The 15,011-nt window shown below is 36.1% G+C and overlaps 1 protein-coding gene across 1 annotated transcript; it reads right to left on the bottom strand.

Moving 5' to 3' along the window:
* Positions 1-11,775: 11,775 nt before the first annotated feature.
* Positions 11,776-14,304, bottom strand: LOC145627931 (uncharacterized). The gene is made up of 2 exons (XM_081680272.1): positions 13,692-14,304; positions 11,776-13,532 (listed from the first exon to the last, which is right to left on the bottom strand). The coding sequence occupies exons 1-2, from the start codon at positions 14,302-14,304 to the stop codon at positions 11,776-11,778; spliced, it is 2,370 nt and encodes a 789-aa protein (XP_081536398.1).
* Between the last annotated feature and the right edge of the window lie 707 nt (positions 14,305-15,011).

The raw sequence follows: 15,011 nt of genomic DNA, 5'->3' as shown, positions 1-15,011 counted from the left end.
CTTTGTTTATTATTTTCCTTGAAGTTACTAACATGTGTATTTTGTTATTAGAAAGAGGTACGAGGCATCCAAGTAAGTACTTTTATTGATTTATTGTTATTTTGATGTAGAAATCATGTTTACATTGTTATTATGATATGCCTAGTATCATGTCTAGGGTAATTTTAATATTAAATATGATTGTTGTGATGCCTTTTATGTTCTTCTTAATATTTATGATTATTAGTATCATGTTAGGGTTAAAGATTTGATTTTTATTGTTTAGTGACATGCTAGGGTTTGTTATTAATCTTGTTAGTATCATGCCTAGGATCTTGCTATTATTATTATGCTTTAACATGAATATTGTTATTATTATGATTATATTTATGGTTATCACGATTATAATTATTATTATTATTTTATGATGATTATGATTTTTATTATCATGATATTGTTTATTATTGTTGCTTGGTTATTTATATTTATTGCTTGATCACGCCTTTTATGCATGTTTAAAGGGAATTTGGTACTTGTAATCACGCTTAATAAGATAATTAATAATCTTTTTAGGGTTAATATGATTATAATTCAAGTGATCGTCAATAATAGTTTATTTGTGCATTATATTCAACCAACATAGATTAAACATGTTTAGGGTTAATTCTATTGATTGTATGTTAGTCAGAAAGCGCACATGAATACGAGCAGAATAAAGTAGAGGCCTATTATTAGGGCAGGTTCAATCTCTTTTAGGTTGTATTTGTACCTTCATCCCCGAACCCTTATTTGGTTCATGACCTTATGGAGTTGACGATCTCTTGGATCGTTAAGGGGTGTAACCTTCATCCTATGAACGGTTTACAAGTTCCTTAAAAACTTGTTGGCGACTCTTTTGCTCTATCTTCTTCCCTTTTGGACGCCACCGTACTTTAGTGTATGATCACAGTGGGGTTCAAGCTAGTGGGATTTTAAAGGCTTGAAACTATTCCCTACACACATAAACACCGCATTCATCACTAGACTTTAAGATATCTCGAGACAAAGAATAGGAATGACTAAGGGTTTAAACTAAGAGTAAAATGAGTTAAAATCAATATAACTAAACACCAAGGGAAATGGGTAGATTTAGATGCCGCTTGAACATGCAATAACATAAAAGCAAATCAATGGTGAACTAAACATGCATGAATATTGAAACAAGGTCCAATGTAACCACCTTCCGGGGTTAATTGGCTTCTCCTAACATAGCCTTTATGTTTCCACACTAGAACCATATATTGGGAGGTGTAATCAAAGAACAATCGATAGTAATGAATCTTAACTAAGTCGATTTCCGTTACTTGTTAGTAAAGATTCACCTTTAAGCTACCAACAATGTGCACTTGCAACAAGATCAAAGAATATTAAGCATTCAAAGATTTTAATCACAATTAACTTAATCCCAATATTATAAGCATGAACAATTAGCAACTATACCATCCCCAAACCCTTGGCTAAGTGACTACTCACAAATCATGTTGAAAACAATATCAATCACCAAATCAATAAGCATCAACATGATTAATAAGAAAAGAAGGAAAATCAAAGTAAACAAACAAAATTAAATGCAAATGTAAAGAGAAAGAGTAAGAGATTACTCATTAATTGAATTTGAAGATCTACAAAAGATTAAACAAGCTTCTTCTTCAAAGTCCAAGTTAATCAATGAAGAAATCCACACTTTCTCTCTCTACCAAATGAATACTAATGGTGTATCTCTCTCAAGATTAAGCTAAAAATGCTGAAAATTAAACTAAGTTAATCTAATTACATCAAATCGTTCTAAAATGGGACTTATATATTCCGTACACAGCTAGTTGAAGTAGGGGAGTGGTCTGACCGAACACTGAGAAGGTTCGGCCGGACTACAAGGTAGGTTCGGCCAAACCATGGGTAGGTTCGGTCGAACTCCCCTGATCCTGGTCTGGTCGAACTTCTGAGGTTCGACCACTCTTGCAAAATCGCCAAAATACAACTTGACATTGCATATGCGTTCGGCTGGACAATGGAGCAGGTTCGGCCACACCCTGGTTCGACCGCACCTTCAGGGGGTTCAACCGAACCTCTCCTTAACCTTGCTTTCTTCAGCTTTCCTTGAACTTTAGCTTATTCCTCTCAAAGATCCCGGTTCCTACCAAGCATAAGCATGGAAATCAAAGTAAAGAGTAGGAAAAAGGGCAAAATCTAGGAAACAAGATGCATAAAGGGAAAGGGAACTAAGTGCAAAGAAAAGGATGCAAACAAGCCGCAAATGTGGGAAAATGACCATCAAAATGAACCTTAATCGTGGCATAAATGCCACTCATCAATTTTATTCATACCACCTTAGAATATTGGGACACAGATACACATTGTTTTAGACTAGGGTGTGATAAAATTAGCCCTTTACCAGAAGAATTTGGTGCCATCCTAGGCTTCCCTTCATTAGATCTTGCGGTAATCCCTGGAGTAAATGAATATTAATATAAAGATTTTGAGCGCTTCTTTAATTTAAGAGACAGATATCTAACAAATATTGTAGATGATAGTTTAGTTAATCTAAAAGAATTTGCACGCCACTACTTTGATAGACCTTATTCTGAATCTTTTCATGTTTATAGAAGAAGGGCTTTTCTTTTTTGCATGCTTAACCAATATCTTCTCACTAGTGGTAGAACTAATGAGGGTCAAGCAATTATATTAATTGTTTTAGAGAAAATTGAATCTGGAAGAAACCCAATGCCATTAATTGTTGGAGAGACTATGCTTAGTCTTGATGGAAGAAACCTAATATCTTCTCTAAGATGGGGCGCCATGAGTGGAATAAAGTCTTTGCTTCTGGCAACTTTGCTATCAAGTAGGTCATCCCCATGGTGGAAAATAGAGAGGATGGTTGGTGTCAACAAGCAACCCTTCTGTCATCTTCCAAGCTAAACCAAGATGACTTTTTATTATCCCTGCAGGGTAAAAAGGCAGTATAGTCTACTTCAAACAATTCCTTCTGGGGATCTCCGTCGTCCCTATGAATTCCCTGTTTCACAAAAAGTAGAGAAATTTGACACATATTGGAGTGCTAGGCCTTTATGGGAAGTGATTACCCAAAAGGTTCCTCCTTCCTTGCCCAATGATGTGAAGAGATGGCTTCTTAATAAGCCTACAAAGGACATGAAGAAAAATCAGAGTAGAACTAATGTGAAGAATCGTATAGGTGACAAAGTGATTCCTGTTAAGGAATTCTTGGATGAAAAAAATTGAATTTAAAACCCCTGTGATGCCTAAGAAGAAAGACTCTACAAAGGATAAAGGGAAAAGAAAAGCTGACACTTCAGAAAAGAAGGTTTTGGTAGAAAAGAAACATGGAGTCCTAGCTAAGGGAGAAACCATTTACTCTAAAATTGATTGTAGGTCCTCTAAAGGATGCCTACTAGATAAAGTCTTTGACAATGAAGAGGATGAAGATAAAAATTGGAAAAGGGCAAAGAAAGAGAAGAAAGATTGAAGCATTGCTTAACTTTCAATTTATTAGACTAGTTTAAATTTAAAGTGAATTTTATTAAGCTTTTATTTGAATTCCATCAATAATGTAATTTTTGTTTTATTTTATTAATGAAATTTCAGCTTTTTAATTAAATCAACTTTTTTAAATTTAATTTATTAAAGCAATGAAAACTTCTGAATTAATTCGTCGTGTTGGATCGTTAGTTGCTTGGGTGTGATTGAAGGGTTCAGTCAAGATTAAGTTGTAATATTAATTATACATTAATATGACTAATCGGAAGCGGCCTCCACCTAGGCATTCCGATCACTTGAACTTACTTAATAAATAGCTTTCCAATACCTCCGAACCCTCTATCGAAATGATACACTTGTTCGAAGGACACCATTTCTTTCAATCTCCCACTTGTCCTTCAGAAAAAGTGTGCTTTTAGTGTATAGACTTTTTCCTATGTCACTTAATGTCTCTACATGAACTATAAGGTAATATTTTTCGCAAATAAAAATATCTAGTAACCTAGGTGAATCCAAAAGAATTTATTCAGTGTATTTATTCAGCGTATTATTACATGTATATATTAATTATATAAAAAGAAAATATTCATTTTAAATGAAATTTTTCTTTTTTTCATACGCGAGGAGCTGGATGAGAGGAAACTGTCACGTCCGGTTTTGTAGTAGAGATGGAATTCCAAAAAACCATCAACCATAACCCCAAAAGAACTAAATTCCGTAAAAAACATAGAGGAAGAATGAAGGGAATATCTTGTCGGGGTAATCGTATTTGTTTTGGAAGATATTCTCTTCAGGCACTTGAACCCGCTTGGATCACGTATAGAGAAATAGAAGCAGGGCGGCGATCAATGACACGAAATGCACGTCATCCTTATTACGTCCAGAAGTGTTTCTCAAAATCCGAGTTTGAATGTTAATTAACAGATGATTTCTAAAATCCATCCTAGCACGGCCATGCATTTTTTTCACAATCTCGCTCTTCGAAAGGCCTTGTAAACAACAAAGACATGTTCCCTATTATTAGTAAGGGGGCATTCCTTGTCTTGTAATGTCAGCTTCTCTTACTAAGAGGAGTTAGCCGTCCGAGTGTTGTCGTTATAATCACCATGTACGGAAGATGTTTGACTAACATCAAAACATACTAGTACTCAAACAAGAGAACTCACAATACTCATGGTCGAGGAAAGAGGTTTCGATAGCTGTATTGAAAAGTATACTTGTGACGATTTTTAAATCTCTTAAAGTATTCTCATAGGTCGATCCAGTATGTTTCTAAACCAATACCTATGCAAATGATTGGTGACAAACATGTCCTTGTAGCACAAGAAACAGTGCTTTAAATCAAACTACACACTAATCTCAAGGAGTCATTAATCGTCCATAATTTAATTGACCTCAATTAGGGATAATTTTCGATTATAATATTCAATGTTCACTTAATAGGTGTTTCTTTATCTAAGACTGATCTTGATACCCTATTTTAAATATTCTCATAATCGAAAGGACTCAATATTTAATTTGAGACCACAATTAAATAGAAACGGGTTGATAAAATTGCATAAATTAAATTACTCCAAAACCTGAATGGTTCACCTTAGTGTCTTACATTAAAATGTTCAAAAATTTATTAAAACACTAAACAGGGAAATCAAAGCCAATATCCAACATGCCTGATTCCCATTGCCTCAACGTGCTTGTTGTGCTTCACTTAAGGTAGAGGTTTAGTAAGTGGAGCGGCTAAATTGTCATCCGTTCTAACTTTACAAATTCTGATTTCACCCTCTGATTTCCATTCTCTTATCACGTGAAATCACTACATGAAATGTTTGATCTTCTGATGTTCTCTTGGCTCTCTGGCCTGAGCAATAGCTCCATTGTTGTCACAATAGAGGGCTTTTGGACCCTTAATAGAGGGTAAAACATCAAGATCACCAATGAACTTACGAATCCAGACTGCCTCCTTAGTCAATTTAGCAGTTGCCAAGTATTCGACTTGACGAGGGGAAAACTAGGTCATTATCTAATCTTCCCTCGGTCAAACTAAATTTATAAACACTTAACAAACCTAAATACGAGTATAGAGGAAAGTCAAGGGTCGAACCCAAAGGAACGGTAATGTTCAAGAACTTTCAATTACGCGCCTAAGCTAGGTCAAAATCGAAGGTAAGAAGTAACACTAACAACTAACAAAACAAACAATCAAACTAACGAAACACTAGGAATGGGGATCAATAAGTGCTCATGACAATTGCAACAACTTGAGAAGAGAATGCCAACCAAAGGTTATGAAGACTAATGATAAGAGCTATCAATTGGAATCAAAGAGCTATCTCCTAATCGTTAATCTAGGGATCACTGTGAATAACAAACTAAGAGAATCACAATCCAAACCAATCAATAATTGCAATTCCTAAATCAATTGGTCGTGTCATTAGCAATTACTATGCAATCTAGCATAATTCTCAAGGCCAAATCGAATTACACACATGCAAACCTTCATTAATCACTTTAATCTCAACAATCAATCAACACAATTCCCAAATTATCACAATCAATCAATCATACAAGTTTCACCCAATTCCTAGCCAAACAACTACTCGAGAAACATCATCTATCAACAAACAACTAAAGAAATCAAGAATAAACAAAATATCAAGAACAATTACACTATAAAGAATCAAACATAAAAATTAAACCAAACAAACATGAAATTGAACAGCAATAAAGATGAGATAAAGTGTGAAATGCTCATTGATTGATTAAGAAGATCTCCAATAAAATTGTCACCATTGGATCTTCTCTCTTAAACCACCATTAAAATCCCTCAGTTTCTCTCTCTAAAACTACTCCTAAACTACCCCTAAAAACTAGAGAGAGAAGCTCTCAACCTAAGCTAAAAATATGAATTCTAATTCTAATTCTCCTTTTTCTAACGCAAAAATGGGTATTTATATTTAAAAGAATAAAAGAAAATAAAAGAGAAAAGGAAAATAAAAGAAAAGGAAAAGAAATAAAAATAAAATAAGAAAACAAAATGAAAGTAAAAAAGGAAATAGAAAATGAAAAGAAAATAAAAAGAAGAATTAAAAAGAATTGAAAACAAAAACCAAGTTGAAAAATAAGATGTTAGTGGACTTTGAATTTGGCTGCTTTTCTTTGGGATATAATCCCATGCTTCGCACACCTAATCACCCACAAATCAAACACCATCATAGCCCGAAGCTCCATCAAAATCAATTGCTCAAATTAAGCCCATTGATGTGTGCGCACAGCTGGGTTCTCACGCACGCACCGTACTTGAGGTTGCTAGCTCTAGCTGCGGGGTGTTGTGGTGCGCACGCATAAAAGGGTCTTCGCGTGCGCACCATTTTCATGGCTACTAGCTGCGGGATGCGGAGGTAGAAGGAGGTGCAATTGGTTGCGGTTGTGGCAGAAATAGGAGCTGCGGCGGCTGGTTTGGTGTAAGGGCAGCGAGCTGCTGTTTAATTGGAACAGCGTTGCTGGTATAAGGTTGTATTGGTAGGTGATTTGTGCGGTGGTGGTTGCTGTTGCGGCGAGCTACAGCAGGGCTTCTTTGGGTGCTGAACTGCGATGATGAAGGAGGTGCACAGGTGGTACGAAATGGTGGCAAGGCTGACGGAGCTGGGGAGGCAGCGAGCTGCTGTTGGTGGCAGATTTTGGGTGATGCCGAGGCTGCTAGGAGTTGTTGTAGTTGTTGGTGAATTGGGGAAATAAGGAGGTGCGTGAGTGGTGGAGTGCGACTTGTCTGCGCTCCCGAGCATCCCTATCATCAGTGCACTCGAGGTGATGCCCGTGAGAAGGGCAGCCTTCTAAATGCACAACATGACTTGATTATTAACCTACAAAACACAAATAAAACTAAGGGGAAAATGAAGTAAACGGAAACTAAAACCAACAAACAAAATTAATAGAACTAAAATGAAAATGAAAAAAATCAAAAAATAAAAGAAATCAAAATGAAATAAAATAAAGGAAAGAAAAATGAAATGAATGTGAAAATAAACTAGAATAAAATGAAAACTAAATCTATAAAATCTATAATAAAAGAATGGCAACTAAAACAACAAAAAGAGAACAAATAAAAGAGAAAATACTAGAAAAACCATAAAAACACAAAATAAGAGAGAAGAGGTAAAATAGAGAGGAAAAACATAAAACTCAACATTTACTAAGAAAGAAAGCTTTGAAAATAAGGTAAAAACAAGCTAAATACTCATCACGGCTTCAGCTGTAGAATCTGTAGTTGTGCTCTACTTGGCACTCTTCCAACTAAATGCTCCTCCATTTAGACATAACATATATCCAGACTGTGAGTTGAAATTGTCTTTGTCTGTTTGGAAGCTTGCGTCAGTATAACCTTCAACAACTAATTCTTTTAAGCCACCATATGCCAGGAATTTATCCTTGTTCCTTATCAGATACTTTAGGATATTCTTGGCCGCAGTCCAATGCGCCTCTTCGGGTTTTGATTGATATCGAATCGTAGCCCTCAAGGCATACCATACATCTGGCCTAGTACAGATCATGGCCCACATGATCGATCCAATAAGCAAAGCATATAAGATTTGATTCATCCTTACTTTCTCGCTCATCAGGTGTCTTTGGACATTGCTTCTTACTTAGGGTTATGATATATCCAATTTATATAGTGTTTTAACCCCGTCCCGCGGTCATAATTAGTAGTGTTTTTGGCTCCTTAGAGCCACTTTTATTACTAATTTGTGTTTTCTAGTGTTTTCGTAGTTTTAGTTGTATTTTACAGAAAATTGCACTTTTGGAGCATTTTTCCGGGTTTTTATGGATTAACTACGGAAGCTAGAAGGACACGTCCACTCTTGAAGCCCACGATCGGTGGGAGCCGATGATTAAGGGCTCGGTATGAGATACCGAGGCTATTGGATAGATTAATCAAGACCCGATGAAGAAACTTAGATTGGGCCGAGGAATTGAGCCCAATCGAAATCCAAACCTAGAAGAAGAAGACCGGGCCTGATCGGGCACGCATACGGGATGCGCGTGTAAGGACCCTCAAGGAAGAGGTGCGCCCGATCGGGCGAGCGTAAGCTCGATCGGGCGCAGCACACCAGTAACGGGCAAGGCAAAAAGGCGGGCCCGATCGGGCGGCCCTTCGCCCGATCGAGCGCGTGTTTTTCTCAGAGCTGATTAGATTAGGTTTAATTTTTGTTTTGAGGAATGTTTAAGTACGAATTATGTACGTAATTTTGGATTACCTTCTTATTTAGATTTTCTCTCTCTACTTAGGATATTTCTCTCTCTTAAATTCTCTCTCAACTTTTGTTCTTAATTACTTTCATTAATCCAGATTTCTTTTGGTAACAATTTCTTCTCTTTTAATTTCAGCTATTTTATTTACTTCTTTGATTATGCTTTGCTTTATTTATTTGATTAGGTTAGTTATGATGATGCTTGAATATTTTTATTTCTAGGGTTTATGGGGATCTAATAAATGATATGAAGGGGTAATTTTGTGATTGTTAATTATCAATGCTTGGTTAATTTCCTATTGATTGATTTAATGCTATGCAATTAGGTTTGGCCAGATTTAATTGTATGAGTTTAGCAATATTAATTTGTGATTCGACAGATGAGAATTGATGTTTAGGCTTAGTTTCAATAGGCGGACTAATTTATAAATGGTTAAGTCGAGATTCGACGGATGAGATTTAATACCGGTAAATTAACTCTGTGATTATAATACATAGCGAAAGCCCTTTATAATATGATTAATCAATGCTTGATGATTGCTTATTATGATTTTCCCTGGAATATTGTTTATTAGTGAACCTATGCCTACCAAAAAGATTATCTTCTTCTTCCTCTTGTATATCCACATCCACTTGGTAAGCCCTTCTCACTTAGTTCTTGAAATAGGAGCATATAGTGAGTCATTAATGGTATCTAATACCTTATGAATTGCTTGTATTCAAGTGTAGTTTATACAGAAGAAACCTGAGTGGAGATTTTTATTCCCTTTACCTCATCTTACAAGTACATGATGCATTCTCTCTTGTAGTGGCCCCGCCGACTACAGTAGAAGCATCGCACCCTTGCCGTGTTCTTGAACTCCTTTTTCTTTTCCTTTAGAGAAAGCTTGAGTCTATCACTTCCGCAAGGTTTGACCCATTGAAGCTCATTGACAACCTCCATCAAAGAAAGTTTGTCGCGATTGGCAGTTAACCAAGTCTTCAATGCGATGTAGCCCGAGTGGAGAGAACTCAATAGCATGTGAGCAGCTTAGTCATCCTCTACCGCTTGCCAATGAGTGCCTATCCTTGTCATTCGAAACACGTGAGCTCGAAGTGGCATTCTGGGTCTTAGTCTAGCATTGTAGACTTGTGCCCATAGCTCTTGCCTCTCCTTGGCAAGGCACCCCTCTTGCGGTGGCTTGATCTTCATGTTTGAGAGTGACCTAGTCACTTCCTCCACGAGACCATCTTAGTTGCCTTTGATGCTCTTGGTGACCCTCAAATTTACTATATCCTCTAGAGCTTTGAGGAGCATATCCGGAAATTAGTTAGAGAACTTCCCTTTCCATTGTTCTGGGATGGAGTTTGCCATAAGTCGTAAGACTCTTTTGCAATCCCAACTCCATTCCTCATGAGCCTTATTGCTCATAACCCTTTTGAGTAGAAACTCGGGATGGGTATGTCAAGAATGTGCTCTAGGTAGCAATTTCAAAGGGTCTTTCGGAGTTCTTCTTCCCACTCCTTAAAGTTCACCAAGTTCTAGCAAAATGGTGACTTTTCGGGAAGTTCTGGGCACATTAGGTTATTGTCGTTGTTAGTTGAAGACATGATTCTACAATTGAAAGAATTTGAATTGAAAAACCATTCATAATACTTAAATAAGATTGAAAAAGAATAAATGAATAGTTAAGCATGCTTGGCTTGTCTTAACACTCAATATTCTAAGGTAAGAAACTCTTTGCTAATGGCTCCAAGCCACTCTTTGTTAGATAAATCGTCGCATCTAATGCTCTCTCAACAACTTATCCACTTTGCCGCGTCATGTTAGGACTCCATCACTCATATCTTTGAGTATAACCAAAATCAACATGCATACCCGGTATACCTTATGTATCCTAGGGAAAAATAGTGATGCCTCTCTTTGGCGTAGCCCATCACTACTCTCTATAGGTCGGTAAGTGTTGTTTTGGAATGGAAAATTTTGCTCAATATTTTAGGGACCTAAGGTTTCTATGTTGGTTGATTTAAGTGAGCTTAATCAATCATCGCAACATTTGAAATCCTAAACATTCATCTAACATATAATTCTTATATATATAATCATAAATATACATATCAAAAACATAAATAAATGATGCATTTGGCAACTAGCATGACCCCTTGAGTCTTCAAGGGTCTTCATTTGCAACATCATGGATTCATCTTCCAATAACCTACGTCTTCAAGACATGACCAAAACAATGCAAATACTAGTGTCTACGATAAGGACTATTCTAAATATTTTAAGGTATAAAAATGCTCAACTATTCACAGACCATATTTAGATTTAAAAAAATACATGACGGAACCTAGTCCGTATTTTCTATCGAAATCGCTCCCCACTAGTTGCCATTCTTACAAAACCTGTGGGAGAATATACATTCCATTCATCCATTCACTATCTGTGAATGGCCCATGCATTTTACAACGATAAACAAGTAACAATGCATAAACATGCGTAAACTAGTAACTAATTTAGGTGGTTAATCCGATTAATGCGCCTAATTAAAACTAGTTAAAGTTGTTTAACAGATTATGTAATTTAGCGCAATTAAAAAAATTACAGCTCCTACTAAATTCCGCATCCATCTTAATTGATCCAATTACTTAAGCCGGTAAACCCAAAATGTTGCAAAAATAAAATTTTTGCAAGTGTCGTTCAAAACTGAGGCCTAGCCTCTAAAATTCTAATTAAAATTAATAATCATAATTAAATTAAATAAAACAGCCAAAACTCAAAATAAACATAGCCTTAAAACCGAGGTATGAGTACCAAGTGTGGGGTTGTGCACATCGAGCCACAAGCTAGCAGCACACCCCACCAGTGGCGTATCGAGGAATTCCGAACCGTGGGTTCGAAATCTTAAAAAAAAAACGATGATCATATATTGATTAAAAATTCAATACATAAATTCAAATTTTTATTACAAATGGATGGATTACACACTTAAAAAAAAAAAAAAAAAAAAAAAAAAAAAAAAAAAAAAAAAAAAAAAAACTACAAAAGCATTCTTCGAGTTTTCATACTTTGAAAGCGTGCTAATACATCATCATCACTAACTCTTGCAAATAAGTCTCTCTCAAGATAAGTAACTAAACTATCATTCAATAGTTGATCACCCATACTATTCCGCAACTTATTTTTTACATAAGTCATTGATGAAAACACTCGTTCCACGCTTGCAGTCGCCACCGGAAGGATCAATGCTGGTCTTATCAACAAGTAAACTAATTTGTAAGAAGTATGCTTATTTGTTTCAACAAGCATCATAGAAAGCTCATTAATACCCTTCAAGTCTCCAAACCTTGCATCTGTACGCATGTCATTAATATAGAAACCAAGTTCATGACGAAGAGCAGTCATTGTCATGTCATTAGTTGGAAACTCTTCGGGATATAACTCGGCAAGTCTCATCAACTTTTGCTTATCAAATGCCGCAAATGAATTTACCGGATTTAAGCATGACATACAAATAAGCAACTCCATATTTTTCTCATCAAATCTATTATTAAGCTCTAGGAGTTGTAAATCAATGACACTTAAATACATTTCTACCCGAAAACGATGAAGATTTGTCACTTTGGCAAAGAAGCGTTTTGATCTTCCACGAGGAACATACATATCATCCATATTAGGAGCTTCCACATTATGTTTAGCACAAAAAGAAAGCACAAGATGCAAAAATTCTTCCCACCCATGGTCCCTCATTTGTTGCAATTGTTCCTTAGTCAACGTAACAAATGACATGGCATTAACATTATCTTGGTCTCCTCTTTGCAAAGCTTGACACAATTTATCAGTTTGCCCAAATATTTCAGACATCAAATGTATCATGAAAACAAACTCAAAGGATTCAAATGTAGACATAACAATGATAGCCTTTACACGATCATCCTTATAAAGCTTATTTGATCCAACCTTCTCGAGAACTTTGACAATAGTAGCATATAATGAGGTAACATTTGAAACAGTTTTGTAGTGTGACCCCCACCTAGTATCACCAGGCCTACCTAAACCAAGTTCTTGGTTTAAACCTTGCCCACTTTCAATTTCCCTTAGATCTAATGCTTCTAGAACATGTTGAGATTGTATTTCTCTTATCATTTCCCTTCTCTTACAAGAAACACCAATAATATTCAATAAAATAGCAAGTTGGTCAAACAACCAAATACAATCATCATTATCCTTAGCAACAGCAACAAGGGTTAATTGAAGTTGGTGAGCAAAACAATGAATATAATAAGCTTGTTTTGTTTCATTCATGATCAAAGTCTTCAAACCGTTTATCTCACCCCTCATATTACTAGCACCATCGTAACCTTGTCCACGAACTCTAGACAAACTCAATGAATACTCCATAAGCAAAGACTCAATTGAACTCTTTAGTGACAAAGCAGTGGTATCCTTAACATGTACAATTCCAAGAAACCTCTCAGTTATCTTCCCTTTATTATTCACATAACGCAAACAAAGGGCCATTTGTTCCTTTTGAGATACATCACTAGATTCATCTGCTAGTATTCCAAAGTAGTCATCCCCAATATCATCAATGAGAAGTCTAGTGGTTTCTTTGGCACAACAATTAATGAGGTCCTTTTGAATTAAAGGAGAAGTCATTTGATTATTTCCCGGGGCATTACTTAGAACAACCTTTGCAACATCACTATTATTCTCTGAAAGCCATGTTAAGAGTGCAAGAAAATTACCCCTATTCCAAGAGTCTTCACTTTCATCATGCCCACGACAAGCTAAGCCTTGACTTAGAAGAAACTTAATACATTTTAATGAATAAGTCAATCGAGATTTGTATTGAAGTTTAGCTTCTGTGGTGTAAGTGGAAAAAGATTCGGCAACTTATGTTTTTGGGTTAATGAAAAAATTGTATTTTTCATAAGCTTGATTATGCAAACTACCAAGACCTCCCACATGAATATTAAATCTACCAATCTTATTCCATCCTCTAAACCCCCCTTTAATAAAGCAATCATTAGCAGCCATAGAATCAACTTTATCTTTGAACAAGTAGCACACAAAACAAAAAGTCGCATCTTTCTCCACACTATATTCAAGCCAATCATATTTATCAAACCAAGCAACATTAAATCGACGCATACCTCCTATTTGTCTTCGAGGGAAATTATGAGTGCGTGGATCACAACGTTTCATTGTAATATAACCTCTTCTCACAGCATCTCTGTCAATAGCAGGATATTCCAAAATTGGAATTCTTTTTCCAGGATCATGTGGAAGAAGATGAACATCATAAATGCGAGTATCATCAAACTCAACACTAGCATTTGGATTACTTTGAGTTGTGTTTTCAGGGATTGGAATTGAAGCAGCCACTGGAACCGCATCATTATTAGGAGACACGACATCCGCATCATCATTAGGAGACTCAATATCCGCATCATCAATAGGAGTTACAACATCTTCTTCTATTGGAGGATTCCTTGAACTAGGTGAAGAACAAGTAGAGGACTTTTGTGACTTCCCGGCACGTTTCCAAAAAGACTCTAAACTCATGGTAACAAAAGCTCTACAATCTACAATAATACACAATTAATTATCAATTAAAATCACAAGTCCCCAATAAACAAGGCCTTGCTGCCTTGGCTGCTGTTGATTTCAGCTGATTAATTCTAATTGTGCTCGCTGAGCACTTCCCTTTCAAAAAAAAAATCACAAGTCCCCAATAAACACAAATTTGACAATATAAACTTCTTCTAATTATCAAATTTCAATTAACAGAACAAGTAAAAATTTATAATTTTAAGTTTCTAACTTCTAACTTTCTACAATTCAATTTCTCAACAATTCAAGAATTCAACAATATATCAAAACCATAAACCAATTTTAAAAATAAAACAAGCAATGAAGCAAACCAAGATTAAGATTTAATAGGAGTAGAGGAAATGAGGAATAAGAGATTAAGAGGACTCACAAAGTCACAATTGTAGAAGAGAAGAACTCGAAATTTGAACTCGTCCGTGAGTCGTCCCTCGTCCAGTCGTCCACAGTCCACTCGTCCGTATCTCCGTGAGGTGGTCGCCGCCTCGCCGGTCGCCCGGTCGCCCGTCGGTGTCTCAGTGTGCGGTGCCGGCGTGCCGCGGCGGCAGGGGCGGATCTTTATGTAAGGAGTTTTTTAAAGTTAGGGTTTTGGTGTTTGGGAATTTGGGGAAAAATGTCTGATGTTTGATTTTTGAAATATGACTTATTGAAATCTGAATGTA

Source organism: Chenopodium album, chromosome 4 (assembly GCF_948465745.1).
Source record: "Chenopodium album chromosome 4, dcCheAlbu1.1, whole genome shotgun sequence".
Classification (NCBI taxonomy): Eukaryota; Viridiplantae; Streptophyta; class Magnoliopsida; order Caryophyllales; family Amaranthaceae; genus Chenopodium; species Chenopodium album.
The sequence above is the reverse complement of the archived record's forward strand: the minus strand, read 5'-3'. Positions and strand labels throughout refer to the sequence as shown.

Bases quoted from the DNA above. Each gene is read 5' to 3' on its own strand.
- LOC145627931 (XM_081680272.1), bottom strand. From the start codon at position 14,304: ATGAGTTTAGAGTCTTTTTGGAAACGTGCCGGGAAGTCACAAAAGTCC. The intron at 13,533-13,691 runs GTAGTTTGCATA...TTCTAAGTCAAG, and splicing joins TATTCATGTGGGAGGTCTTG to GCTTAGCTTGTCGTGGGCAT.